We start from the raw sequence: 15,476 nt of genomic DNA on the forward strand, positions 1-15,476 counted from the left end.
AATAAACTGCAGGATATGAAAATAAGTTAGTTGGAACAGCATGCATCCTGTAAATATGTCTTTAAACAGATCAGAGTTTTACTTCATCCTTACAGTATATTTATTGATGCACAAAAGTTGTCAGCTGTCAACTAGAGCAAGAATAAAGAAGGCATGTTCACAATTAAAACGCTAGAAACAGAAATTATCTGCACTACCCACTATTAAAATCTACCTACAAAAACCAAATTTTTGTCAGACAAAAGTGGTGGTTTTTTAACAGTAAATTGATTATTTACCAATGACAATTTCTCTTTGAACACAGAGGCATTTTTCAAGATAAATAAGTAGGTATTAAGGTATGTGTAATTATCCTGCATATTATTTCGTAAATGACTGACAAATGTGTGCAATTCTTATTATTTCACTAGCTTTTTGATTGATTTCCTGAAAAAGGGGTTGATAAACATTTGTGATTTTAGATTGTATATCATAGGTAGGCATATTTCATAATATAAAAGCTTTTCCTAAGGGCATTGGGCTGATATGAGGTCTATTCAAAAAATTCTGGAACTTTTCTCAAATTTTTCTACGCCTACCTTTTACTTACTGTGCATGGACTCCTTCAAAATACTCTCCTCCAGAATAGACACACTACTCCCAGTGCCATTCCCACTTCCAGAAGCACCACTTGCTGGATTGTGCGAAGTGTTGTCTGTGAATTTACTTTTGTCTCATCTATTGCTCCAAGTCTTTGTCATTCCAATGAGGTTTTAAACTCTGGAAATAAGTCTGCAGGGGCCAGGTTTGGTGAGGACAAAGGATGAGGCAGCTCAGTGATTTGGTTTTTTGTGCGGTAGTCATGCACAAATGGGGATGAATGTGCTGGTGTGTTATTGTGGTGCAAGAGCCATGAATTCTAGACACGTTTTGGGCCATTTCCATCTTAAATTTTCTCACAGGTGTCACAACACATTCTGATAGTACCATCAGTTTGTACTGTGGCACAAATAAGTTATAAACCAACTTGTCAAAGTCAAAGAAAACTATCAGCATAGCTTTGACATTTTACCTGACCTGACGAGCTGTAACACCGAGCATGGCTTACTCATCACCATAGAGTTCCTCAATCATTTAGTGAGTCTCTGTAAAGGCTTTCTAGAGTTCCACACACACAATTTAATGCAGACACGTTGTTCCTCCTTTTTTGCTATCTCGAAATTCATAACCTGTACGACAAAATGCTCTACTCAATACAGCACTGAACAATAACTAAGACACAGAAGACACTGGGACTTCCAGCACTTACACATTAAACACAGGCATGTTCAAGGATGCCAACTGCATCTCACTCCAGCACACCATTAGCACGAAATTACAAATATTCTGGAATTTTGTGAACAGATCTCAATTTGACAAACTACATAGTTGAAGAATGGAAAAATCCAGGATGGAATAACGAGAATGTTACGAAGAGGGTAGAAAGCTACTCACCGTATAGCAGAGAACTTCAGTCAAGACTGCTGTATGGTGAGTAGCAATCTATCCTTGTCATAATATTGCCAAACTAGATATGTGCATTGCTGTATAAAGTAGAGTAGTAGACCATCTTGTGAACCAAATATGAACTATTGTAACAGGATTAACAGGCACTCAAACTGTACAGCATGGTAGAAACAAAAGTTTTTTTGCTGTGTGTGTGTGTGTGTGTGTGTGTGTGTGTGTGTGTGTGTGTGTGTGTGTGTGTGTGTTTTGTGTTTTTTTTTTAACAAGACAAGTTCTCTATTTTTTTCATTATGTTGCACAGGCACTGAGGCTTAGTAAGACAGCACTGGCACAAACAACTGTGGGACAAGTGGTCAACCTGATGGCTAACGATGTGCACAGATTTGACTTTATGTTCATCTTCGGTCACTATCTGTGGCTTGGGCCTCTAGAAACAGCTGTTGTAACATATTTCATATGGACTAGAATTGGTATTGCTGCCTTTGGTGGTATTCTTTGCATGTTGCTATTCATTCCCTTTCAAGGTAAGTGGATTATAAAAAATAACAAATGTAAGTCCTGCATTGTAGTGGAGTGGCACAACAAAGCAGGGCAGAGCTGCTTTGGTCCCAGTGATAGTGGGGCCAGGGAGCAGCATGGCAACAGGCTGGCTCACTTGACTGTGGGGATGGCAAACACACAAGCTGATCAATCTGCAGTCTTTCTCAAATGATTTTAAACAAACTACGCAGTAAAAAAAAATTGATTCTCGTAAATCTTGTAGTTTACTCATCAGGTGCATAATGAACTGCTTATCATTTCGTTAATCAGCACAGTTATGATATTTCAAAGCTGAGCAAACTACTGAAAGAGCATTGAATAGTTTGCAATGAAAAATAGAAGTCACTGAATTTGCGTTTGGTGCAAGTCAAGTCATATGTTGCTTCATACCAGAAGTAGTTAACATATTGAACTATTCTTTAAACTTGGAATTGGGTTCTCGAGAAAATGGGTCATATATAGCACACTCTGTTAAACTTGCACTCACAGACCATAAAGCGAGAATAAAATATTCATGACACCCATGTGTCTCATAAATGGTTTGAGATATCAAAACGATATTTTGGCAAATGATAGTATGCAAAGAGGAGAGTAGTTTGCCATATGGTTATTGTGTATAGTGTTGATATAAAAGCAATGACTGATTGTTTTCAATGGAATATTATGACTTTCCAAGTGCCATAGACAGCTGGTGAAAAGAGAATATTTAGAAGGTCCTAGAAACCAGAAGCAGTGTTCGACACAGGTCTCTGACTTCTACAATAGTATTCATAACCTTCGTAAGAATTCTGGAGTCAAATACTAGTGTTGTGGAATTTCTTTCAGCCATGACTTGAGTGCCCTCTAAGGATGATTTTTTGAATACTATAAATGATTTATACAACATACGGAACTTTCCAAATGCAGTCGGTGATAATGTCAGAAAACAGTCATCTAAATCACTCAGAAAATTCTGGTGCAACGTTTATAGTTATAAAACATTTTCATCATCCTACAAGCAGTTGCAGATCCTGACAGGAAATTAATTGTAATTGATGTTGGGTGATACGGGAAAGAAAGAGAAGGCGATAGATTTTATTCTTCCAATGTATTTTGCTTGATGCAAGGAGGAGAGCTTAATAGACCACCAGACTCTCCCCTATAAAAGGATTCAGGTGTTGCCTTCATTAAGTGATACATCACATTCCTTGAATGAGAGGTATTACATCCTTAAATACAAGTCAGAGAAAAGACGTTCGTGATTGGGAATAGTCAATAAGTGGTGAGCACCCCACTGTTTAGAGGTGTTTTAAATCATAGATGCTGAGATCAGAGCCATTGATCCAGTGACTGTTCAGAAGTGGGTAGAAGTCAGATGACCTAGCTGCAGAGGTGGAGACAAGAGTTCCAGGGATTGAGCAGTGCTGAAGAAAGAGCTCGATGAAATATGAGAATGCAAAATGTCAAAGATAATTAGTGTATTGTAATAGTTAATTATCAAGTTGAATATTTGATGTGTTATGTATTTACTACAGAGGGCAGTAAATGAGTTTTGGTTAAAAACAGTCTTGGTTGCAATTTTAGTTTTTTATTTTTCAACGAGACGTTTCACTTTGTTTAGGCATATTCCGGTTATCTATATAGAAAACAGAACAAATACATCCATTTAAGAATCGCAATTTCGTTGTGCAGACTTGGATAACCTATAAGCATGTATAAACAGATCAGCTATTGAAAGAGTAAATACCTTAATTTGCTATTTCTTAGAAGAATCCTTTAGTTAGTGTAGCCAAAGGGCATCATAGAATATCAGGCCAACATCGCCTTCGTTAAACTCAGTAAAAACTAGAAATATAAAATAGTAAAATCATTACCTTTTCTAGATGGACACAAGAGGCACAAAGATCTGCATAATGCGTTCCCGTTTACAGGAGCGAGTAATGAATGGGAACGCGTTATGCTGATCTTGGTGCCTGTTGCGTCCATTTAGAAAAGGTAATGATTTTACTATTTTATATTTCTAGTTTTTACTGAGTTTAATGAAGGTGATGTTTGCTGGATATATTCGACGATGCCCTTAGGCTACACTGGCTAAAGGATTCTTCTAAGAAATACCAAATTAAGGTATTTACTCTTTCAATAGCTGATCTGTCTGTACATGCTTATAGGTTATCTAAGTCTGCACAATGCGATCGCGATTCTTAAATAGATGTATTTGTTCCCTGTTTTCTATGTAGATAACCTGAAGATGCATAAATAAGGCAAAACGTGTCGCTGAAAAATAAAAAAAAAACTAAAATTGCAACCAAGACTGTTTTTAACCAATACTGTTAAGCACTGGTTTGCTGTATGCCATGTATGGATTGGAAAAATTTCTATAGTAAATGAGTTAGTAGCTGTCCTCATTCATCATGTATTGAGTTGTAGTTTAGAAGATTATATAAAAAAGTGAATGGAATCTCACTTCCTATTTATGTGGTGGAATGAACGAGAAGTTTATTTTCAGCTGTTTTATATGCAGCCTGTAAGGAGGCAAAGTATGAGGCAAGTTGGAGGAAGAACACACACATTCAGGGCACAGATTAGTTATATACTGATTAATAATAGTCAATGGTGACCAAATATTCAGTGAGCAACATTAATTGTATGTAAAAGGAGTGTTCAGGTGGCAACTTACTGAAATGTTAGGTGCATGAGGTGTTAGGTGCATGAGGTGAAGTATAACGAACCACCATGCAGCCCAAACCAACCTGAAACACTTCATGGTAATAGATCCAGGGAAAGAATATTTCAACAAAATCTTTTCCAGATCACAATTACTTGAATGTGCTTCAGGAATAATGAGCACTAAGTAGAGCATATTCTGAAAGCCAGTACAGACTTCACCATAATTTTCTCATGTTTATTGTGAAAGTTAAATGTTCTCCACGACACTATCATTGACCTAGAAGGATCCCCCGAGTGTCAATGAGCAACATGCTGTGGAAATTCTGTATTCTATACGAGGCATTTATAAGGCAGGTTGAAACTTGGAGCTTCAAATAAAACTGTCCCAGACAGTTTCGAGTACTTATTTCACATAATAAAAAAATTTTTTGTGTGTTCATCAGCTGTGGTACTCTAACTTTATTATTGCCTATAGTTATGACAGTGAAAGAAAAAAATTATGGAAATTTATTCTGTGCTTGTAGTTTGTAATTCTGCTGCCACATTATCAGATCATTTGTGATCGTGGTTGTATCACTGGTTCCATAAAGGACACAGAGGAAAAAAAATTGCTATCAAGCCTTCTGCTGCTGATGCCGAAGGAAACACAAACACCAGCAGTGGTACCGACCATGCAGCTCTGCTTGCATCACCACTATGATCATGCACATTGAACAACATTGATTTGTTTCGCCAGTGCTGCTCTGATTCTGCTGTGCCACTCCACTACAAATGCAGCCTAATAGAGATTACGCAAACACAGGAAATTGTGTTGTACCATGAATTAAAACTTTGTGTAGAGTTGTCACAGAATGAAAGTGTTCATTGTCCTCATAGGTTCATTAAGACAGTGTGTCTATCTGGAAGAGGGACAAGTATACAAAGGGATGTTAGCCAGAGTATTAGGTTGCAGGAGGTAGAGTAGAACAAAAAGAACTGATCTCCTCCTCGTACGATCATGAATTGCCACTGTTGACAAGAGTCCTGTATGCCTTTGATGCCATAATGTTATGAAGTTGTGATCTTCTTTCCACACTACGGAATCAGTCTGTTTGTCTGTTGCGTGCTTGTGCATGCAACAGTGAAATTTGATGATAGTGTCAGTCTCCATCTGCATATTCATCCCAAAGTGTCATGTATTTTTACCAGTGATGGATGATGTACATGAAACTTTCTTGGACTTCTTGCTGCCTCAATTCACGTTTAAACCTTGATCTTTTGATGATTTCTACAATCGTCGTCAGGAGCAACAGACTATCAAAATCACTGCTGTGGTAGTATTATATAGCCCAAAGATGACATCTGATGGGTTGATAATTAAATCATGCTGTCACAGATGGTGTCAACACCTGCACTGCTGGTGCCACTGCTCCTGCCTTGCTGTAACCATAGTGATAAATATCTATGGCTCTTATCTGCATTGAGAGCTTACTTCCATGCACCACTAATATTGTCTGCTATTATCTCCAAAGCCTCTTTACATAAGAGTCCAGTTGTGTGGGAGTTTGTTTTTGAGAGGCTGTGCCCAACAATTGCAGATTTCACCAGCTCGGGATTTTTTTAATTTTAATTTTTTATTTTTTTATGCCGTTGACATTCTGCACAGCAGGCTGAAATGGTGCAGGTGGACTGACTGATGTAATTGATTGCATATTCACATGGGATGTTGTAAATTCCAGGAATCCTGAAGTGGAGATTATCCTTAACAAGGCATGGCATCTGTGTTACCTTCTTAGGTGGTTGGGAAACAGATCGGATGTCTCATCTTCTCAGGACTCTGTTTTGCTGGATGTACCACTGCAGAAGGGAAGGAATGCAATTTGGTATGTCATCGCCTGAATGTTCAACATTTTCACTTTTCTTCTGAATCAAAGTGGTCTTAGTAAGAAACTTCGTTGCTATATAAATTTTATAAAGAGGTGGAGCCCTCCACGCCGACACTGGCATGATGACCAACACAGAAGGTTTACTACCATCTCTGCATAAGGGTTAGTTTCAACTAAAGTAAGGTCACACTGGGTGTGGGTACTGCGATGTTTGTGTACGTCTGGTTAAGGTTAACCATAAATACGTGCTCATCTAGAGACAAATTGGGTCAAAAGTGAACGAAGTGTAGTGGTTTGAAGAGTAAAGGGAAAAAAGAACCAAAGCAAGTGCCAAGGGAAAAATTTCTGTGATAGGTAGGGTGGTAAGAGCAGTAGCAGAATCTTGTTCACTGTGGCAGGTCATGCAAGGATGGGTTAAGTTAGAAGTGGGTATCATGCAAGTGGATACCATGCCAAGCCATATGTTCATCATGAGAGACCAGTCCGTTACAGTGCTGCAGTTTAGGCTGTGGGAGCCCCCTGTTGCCCAGCGTCAATGGTGACTAGGCGTGGGGAAAGACGCAGGTCACCCATCTGTGTCTGGTGGGAGAGTGTCGAAGCCAAATGCTCGGAGATGTGTCGTCGCTTAACAGCACCACTCCTCCCTCGTTGGCTGTGCTGACAGGCTCAGTGAGGGCCGCAGTTCTCTCTTCCATGTAGTGGACAATGTAGCTGATACTCTAGAGTGTCCTGATCGTTGTGGTAGCCTACTCGTCAGAGCAGAGCTGCTCAGAACCGATGGGCATTGGAGTTCTTGGGCAGCACCCGTGTTCTCCTCCTTCGGCACATCCGTCGTGCTGAGTTTTTCCGCCGGCTGCTCCATAAGGGGAGCAGCGGCAGGTGTCATCCCTTCACCTGTGGCGTCCGCACAGAAGTAGCGCCAGCTGCGAGCACAATTGCTGCAGTCGGCTGCATGCCTCCTCTGTCTCTGCAGACAGGGTGGCCTTAAAAATTGCCCTATTTGCGTCCATGGTGGCTTTGAAAGCTGCCAGCATGGCGCATATCTCCTGCTCTTGTGGCATCTGCTGTGTTACAACTGGTGGCTGGTCCCCTGTGCCACTCACACCGGCACGGTATTCCAGCCACCTGTTGGCAGTGGGGGCTCTCTTCTCACCTCTTCGGTTGCGTCTTTGTTCAGCAACACTTACATTGTGGTCGTCTTGTCTTCTCAGTCGCTGGGAAAGGCCAGGCAGCCACGCCAGTTTGCCACGTGTGGCCTGCCACAGCTAGCACAAGTTGATTACTCATCTCGTCATCTATCACAGGTGCAGGTGTCGTGCACCCCGGCACACTTAACACATTGTGGCCAGTTGAGGCAGTATTTAGCCACATGTTCTTCAGCTTGGCACCTAAAGCACTGAGTAAGGTCCATGGCTAGGGGAAAGAGCTTAGATGGTCGCAGGTAAGCCTAAGAGCCTCCTTATTCTGAAGATGTCTCTGCCATCTATCACAGTTTCCACAATGACGTTCTACAGCGGCAGTCTCTTCTTCTTCATGAGATTGTGCAACTTAGTGGTTGCACCTCGGAATCTGGCACATGATAGCCCCTCCTGGTCCATATTCTCACCACAGAGCCGAGGCAGCCCCTGATCAGAGCCTTGGATAACTTTTCGCGCTGTTTCAGTGCGGTCGTCTTCTCCACAGTAGGTGGATAAACTATGTGCACAACCACTGCGCGGCGGTCGGCCATGCTCGCTGCCTGCAACTGGACAATGGCATCTGAGTCAAGGGACTCTACACCTATTTCTTCCCTGCAGCAGCTGGCTATGATATCGTACATCTCTGCCCACGACCCACTAATTCAGTGACTGTACAGAGGGGGACAGGTGCACGACGTTAGTCGTACTTCTCTTCTGCATTCCTAGTGCGTTGTTGTGTCGAAAGCATTTTCTCTGTGTCTGCCGTCTTCTTCTGGCCGTTTCTGCCCATTCTGTGGCGTGAAAACACAGTAGTTCTGCTGTGTTGTAATAACGGTGCACGACAATTCACATTGAGGTCGCACCACATTCCGTGCACGGCTTTGCAGCTCCTCTTGTGGCCAAGCACAGGTAGCGTGCTGCACCAGTGATCTGCAAGCATCTGCTGCTTGAGTGCAACTTTGCCTGCTCTGTGTACAAGGGTATTTAAAGCTGATATCTTCTATACTGGATGGTGGAAACTATGGGCATTCAGATATAAAGCAGTGTTTGTTGGTTTGTGGTACATTGGGTGGCTGAGAAGCCCATTTGACTTCGGTTGTACCAGAACATCCAGAAGTGCCAGCCTTTCCTCTTTCTTGACAGTGACCTGGATGTTCGGGTACATGCTTTCCATATGTTACTATAACTGATAGAGAACTTCTACACCATGTGGCCAGACCATAAACATGTCGTCAAAATAACGAGAAAATATAGACGAAGGGGAGCTGAATTTAATGCATGTTCCTCAAAATATTCCATAAAAAAAAATTGACCATTGATAGAGACAACAGAGAACCCATAGCCATTTTGTCCATCACTTCATAAAATTTACTGTCATAAAAGAAGCAGGTGGTAGCCATAACATGTCAGAACAACTTTATCATTTCAAGAGGAAAATGCTCTGCCAACAGTTTAAACGTGTCCTCCACAGGAACTTTTGTATACAGTGAGATCACATCCAGCCTGAGTGAAATATCGTTTTGGCCAACTCTTTGAAATGAAATGATTAAATTGTTCAGACATGTTATGATAACCATCTACGTTTTGTATAATGGCAAAATTTATGAAATTTTGGATGGAATGGTAAGGTATAAACATTGGCTCTAGCAACAGTCAACTTTTTATTGAACATTTTGAAGAATGTGCATTAAATTCAGCTCCTCTTCATCTATCTTCATTTTATCATAATGTTGACATGTTTATGGTCTGGCAGCATGGCATAAGAGCTCTTGAGCACTTCCAGGAACACATGAGTAGCATGCATCCAGGTCACCGCCAAGACAGAGAAAGAGGGAAGGATGCTGTTTCTAGATGTTCTGCTACAATGAAAGTCAGATGGATGTCTTGGCCACTCAGTGTGTGTACTGCAAACTGCCGCACATAGATTTATATCTGAATGCCCAGAGTGTCCACCATCAAGTACAGAAGAGAGTGGCATTAAATATCCTGGTACACAGAGCAAAAACTTTCTGCTGAAGACCACCTGGATTCTGAAATCAATCATCTGAAGTACCGGTATGTGTTCCAGAGGAACAGCAATGGGTCATATGATATCGAGTTGGCATTCACCAAGAAAATGAAAAGTGGAAATATTGAACAATCATGGGATGGGCCACCAATTGTGTTCGTTCCCTTCTGCAGTGCTACATCCAGCTAAACAGGCAGTCCTAGGAAGACAAGGTATCGGATCTGTTTTTTGACCTACATAGAAAGTAAAGCAGATGGTATGCCTTGTAAATGACAGTCTTGGCATCAGATTTTCTGAAATTTACAACATCCCATGCAAATGCACAAGAAATTACATTGGCCAGTCCATCCGCACCATTTCTGATCACTGTGCAGAACATGAATGGCATATTAAAAATCGTGAGCTGATGAAATCCACAGTTGCTGAGTGCAGCCTCTCAAACATAAAATACTGTTTGATGAAACAAAAGTCTTACCCCTCTGCTCCCACATACTGGGACTGTATAATTAAAGAAGCAGTAGAAACAAGAATGTGTGAGAGAGAACCTTCAATTGTAATGGTGGATATAATCTTAGTGGTGCATGGAAGTGAGCTCTTGATGCAGAAAAGAGCTATAGATATTCATTGCAATGCTTAAGTTAAGGCCAGAGCAGTGGCACAACTATTGCAGATGTTGACCCCAACCAATCTGAAGCTGTCTTTGGGCTATAATGGTTCGTCCTGAGCCTCCGGTAGTTTGAGGTTGCTGTAGTATGTTTCTGTGACTGTTTCTGCAATTGATTTTTCACTTTCACAATGATTGCACTTTTGATGTTCACAATTCTCCACAGAGAGATTCAGATTTGTTTGACCACTCTGGAAACGCCATCTAACAACTGTCATTTGATAGTGTGGTGTTGCTGTGCACTTCTACGAACTCTGCATAGATTGTTGCAGCATGTTCCTCTTCAAATGCAGAAAACACATTAATAAAATATTCCAGGCTATTACGCCATGGTTGAATGGATTTTACTTTAAAACCTGACTTTTGTCCTATCTGCAGAAGACATTTTCAAGGGGGATTGTAGCTTTGTTAAATGTAAAATTCACACCCTGTCTTGTTACTTTCATTCACAGAGCTGTGATACCCCCTTGAAAATGTCTTTCAAAGATGGGGACGAAATTCTGGGCTTTAACGTGAAATCCATTAGACCATGGCATAATAGCCCAGAATATTTTGTTAACTGTGACAATTCTGACTGTGAAAATTAATATTTGACAGAAAATATATTACTATCAGTAAACTGCAGAATTTTTTCTGGTTCCTCTAAAGGCATACAGCAGTACTACAGTGTGAGGCTTTCAATGTTTACCAATACTATAGATTTCCTACAATCAGACAAAAAATTATTACGTACTTTTATTTTTATGCAGTCATAATTAGAAATTTGACCAATCCTCTATCCTCGTACTACTCCTTTTACCATTTAAAGGTTGAATTATGTTGCTGCATTGTTTCTTACTCTCACATAATGTTCCCTCATGCTTTTTTCATTATCTAGTCACTTACTTCTCCTCCATTTGAATTAAAAGTGAAGTGAAACTAAGCAAAACATAATGGGCATATTAAGTCATTTCCCCCCACAAATCTGCAGATTGGTGCTTAGATGTCGCATGCTGTTGACTTCTCTAATCTGCTGCATGATTGGATATGCATCCTAATTTTGGGTATCCCTGAGAAATGTCAGAAAACAAAATTTCGGCTCCTTTTTGCAACTTCACCCACTTCTAAGGTATGGAACTCTACATTGTAGTAGATCATATAGTATGTAGATGAAAAGCTTCACAAAAATTCTTGATGAATTTATTTCAAATTTTCACACGAAACTCTAATAAAAATTTGGATGTACACTTGCTATATTTTTTAATAGCAATTTATAGGTTCTTTAAAACCAACTCTGAAAATGTGTAATTTCGTTTTTTTTCTGGGAACTGGTTGTAACAGAAAATTTGTACATTAGGAAGATTGTATCTTCGGCTTACTGATTTATGATACTACTACTACTACTACTACTACTACTACTACTACTACTACACAATCTGGATTGTCCAAAGCCTTGTATGGTACTAGTTCAGAGATGGAAAATATGTGAAATAATGTTATTAAAGCTACTGTTGTCACATTCAGCAGCTGGAGCGATTTCTCTCATACCAGTATACCAATCATCACATCAGATTTACCCAATTAATTTGAGCTGTTCTACTTAAAATGAACTGCGGGAAATAAAATAAAACTACGCATTCACAGCAAAGCACTAAAGTTTCTCATAGTAGGTTTAACAGAAACCAGTTCATTGTTGTTTAAAAAAACATAATCTATGTCCATCAGAATTTTACTAGAATACTGTAAAAAAAATTGTGAATCAGTTGGTAACATTTACAGACTCATGGAAACCAATTTCCACTTTACATATTACTATAGAAAGCATGTTTTCCAGACTATAAGATGGACTTTTTTCTTAAAAAAGTCTCTAAAATTCAGATGTCTTATACTTGAACATAAAAAATGTCCAATGTTTGATTTAAAATTCCCTCCAGTCCTAAAAATGACCATATATTAGATGCCACAGGAGACCTACCTCTATCTGCCAACATTGGATTCAGCTGGCAGTAGCAGTGCACCAATGAACATGAGTTGCAGGGATTCACAAGCTTGCTAACACTTCCTCTCTTCTGCCTCATAATGCTGCATCATTGCGGACTATGGTGCCAGCGAACTTGAATGGAAAGTGATTGGTGTTGTCAGTAACAGTGCAGTATTTTTATTAGTAGCTAGTTCTGTAAAGGAAAAAGAAATAAAATAAAAGGTATTCATATGACGTGGGCTATAAATGAAATGTAATAGCATATGTAGCACATTTTGGGAACAGACCAGCTGAGTTGCATTTTGGCCCTCCACCAACAAGGAAGACTATGTAAATGTGCAAATCGAGAACTGTGTGTAAAATAGCCAAAGCTAGGTGATGACATACTGAAATGGATTCAAGGACACTGTCAAAGTAGCATTGGAATTAATATAAGAAATATTCAAATACATGCTCGTAAGATATTACTGCAGTGGACCTTAAGAAAACCTGTATGGAACTAAGCTAAATAGTGAATATGTACAAAACTCCTTACATTTGATGTGTTGAGTAACAGAACTGTTGCCATGAAAAGTGCTAAAACTGTAACTATAAAAAAAGTGGATGATACATTGTTTTCCTTTCATTTTGTGCTGACAGTACTAGCAGTAATCCAGTGATCATTTTCAATAGAAAAACAATCCCAAAATCGTGTAAAATACTGCCAGGTGGTGGTGGTCATGTATGTAAGGCTTCGGTGGATGAGGCTGGTATGAAGTTACAGATTAATGGTATGGGAGAGAAGGAAAGGTGCTTTATTGAAGAAGAGTTCTCTTCTTGTGCTAGATCAGTTCAGCAGTCGTTTAAAAATTCTGTGAAAGAGAGATCGATACAGGGAAATAGCTAGCTTGCTGTTATTTTGGGAGGACTTAATTCACAATTGCAACCTCTTGATTTCTTGGTAAATAAACCATTTAAGGTCTGCATGAGGAAGGACTGTAACAAACGGATGATGGATGACTCCCAACACGAATTCACACTAAAGGCAGCTTTAAAATGACCTACAAACAAATGTGTCAGTGGAGAAGACAACAAAAGTTCAGATGACGATTTTCAGGGACTTCGAATGTCAGTTTGGTTTAATAAACTAGAATTTTTGAAGCTGACTTTGCAGTCCGATGATAAAAATGTTACTTTTAAAAAAAACTGCTGAAAAATTAAGGTGCATTGTATAGTCCGTAGTGTGTTATGGTCTGTAAAATATGGTATGCAGTGATAACCTTTCCTTTTTTTTCCAATAAAATGAATTTGTGGTGCTTATGATGCCTTGAACATGTTTTCAAGACTTTTGTGGTGTTCTTAAATATTATACCTATGTTCCCTGCTGTATTGAATGGCCACACCGATAATTGAATAAAAATATGTGGTAGTTACTCATATGTTGGTATTTGGCCATCTTCTAAAAAAGATCAGTTGCATTAGCAATGTAACAGTTTTTGTTTCCACTTACTGACTATGAAGAGCTTCCAGTTTTTGCCAGAGTGTTTCTTCTGGGTATGTCGGTTTAGATCTCTTAACAATGTTCATGCCTCTTCACACACACTCCCTTACTCTTATGTAAAGCTACCAACATGACGAAGGTTGGTTCGAACACCACAGTGCATACTTTGCGTTTGGTCTTACTGGAGGTGGTATCCCTTGCCTTCCTCTGACCTCTCAGCTGACTCGCCCAGTCAATTATAGGGGACCCTAGAGCTTAATTTGAACTCTGAACCATGGTGCAACTTGGCATTTTTTACATTCTTTTTGCCAGAAGAAAAAGTTAAGTCACAGAACAGAAATACTAGGACTGACTCGTACTCAACCCCTGGACATTAGGATCCATAATCTGGCCCTGTACCAATGAGCTAGTGAGCGTCTTACGGACTTAAGACATGGGAGTAGCTCTCCAGTTCCAGGCAAGCTATGTATTGAAGCAGGTGTGCAGTTAGTCATTTGTAGAGGACAGTCATTGACATGTACTTTTGTTGAAAAATTATTGCCACAGGGGAAAACTACATGTGCATTTTTTCTTTCCTTTAAAGCATTTTGTAATGCTTTAATGTGGCTGCTGTGTTTATTGTTTCCATCTCACCTAAATATTGCTGACACTCATAAACATCGAGTATCTGCTCCTTACCTTTTCTGTGATTGAATGAGGCACTACCTTACTTTACTATATGAATTTCACTCTTATTGGCTGTCTGCAGAAAGGTAATGCTGCAGTACAATAGGAGCAAGGGGAATCATGTTAGCTTTTAAAGTCTGGTTTTTACATTCCTTAAAAGTTGTGTTGTTTATTTTTCACTTGTAATAGTGTTATTGCTTCAGTAAGCTACTGAGACTCCATGTTTTTGCAGGATATCTTGGAAGATTGACATCAAAATTTCGATACAAAACAGCTCTTCGCACAGATGATAGAGTCCGCATCATGAATGAGATAATTTCTGGAATTCAGGTTATCAAGATGTACGCATGGGAAAAGTCTTTCACAAATTTAGTTGCTGCTGCACGCAGGTGTGTATCTTAATCAGTGTGATTATTTCACGTTTTAAAAAATGTGTGATCATGATTGTATTCAGAAATGCACAGAGAAATTTGGGGAGTTGTATGTGATGCTTCGATGCTCCTTTCTCCTCACATTTCCTTTCTTTTTTCCATACATTAGCAGTTTTACAAATTGAATGTTCTTTTCTACAAAAGTACCGTAGCTGCAATTTTTGCTCCTTCCTTTATTATGTGAGCATATCTTCCTACTGTTGTCCATTGTCCTGTTTCTGTTCAGCTAGTTTACTCTGTGTATGATTTTTAGTACTGGCATTGTTAGTCGATACATATAAACCATTTGTTAAAGAAACTTCTGAAATATTTTCGAAGTGTTGCAACAGTGTGTTTCATAATTGCTTTTTCTTTCTCCATAGGAAAGAAATGAATGCTATAAAATCTATGCAGTACATTCGAGCTATTACATTCTCAATGGGTGTTTTTATTACTAGACTATCTACGTTTGTGAGCATTGTAATATATGTAATGATGGGAGAAGATGTGACAGCGGAAAAGGTTAGAGAATTTCTCCAGTATTTATCAAACTTTATGATTAAAGATACAGTTA

At 39.3% G+C, this 15,476-nt stretch overlaps 1 protein-coding gene across 3 annotated transcripts in view; it reads left to right on the forward strand.

Annotated features, from left to right (window-relative positions):
- LOC126163018 (probable multidrug resistance-associated protein lethal(2)03659) overlaps window positions 1-15,476 on the forward strand; it is a 262,484-nt gene that overhangs the window by 186,244 nt on the left and 60,764 nt on the right. For all 3 annotated transcript variants that reach the window (XM_049919887.1, XM_049919885.1, XM_049919888.1), the window contains 3 exons: window positions 1,787-2,009; window positions 14,725-14,881; window positions 15,286-15,424. In XM_049919887.1, coding sequence (XP_049775844.1) covers window positions 1,787-2,009; window positions 14,725-14,881; window positions 15,286-15,424 — 519 coding nt within the window. The remainder of the gene's footprint in view (window positions 1-1,786; window positions 2,010-14,724; window positions 14,882-15,285; window positions 15,425-15,476) is intronic.

Source organism: Schistocerca cancellata, chromosome 2, assembly GCF_023864275.1.
Source record: "Schistocerca cancellata isolate TAMUIC-IGC-003103 chromosome 2, iqSchCanc2.1, whole genome shotgun sequence".
In the NCBI taxonomy this organism is placed as follows: domain Eukaryota; kingdom Metazoa; phylum Arthropoda; class Insecta; order Orthoptera; family Acrididae; genus Schistocerca; species Schistocerca cancellata.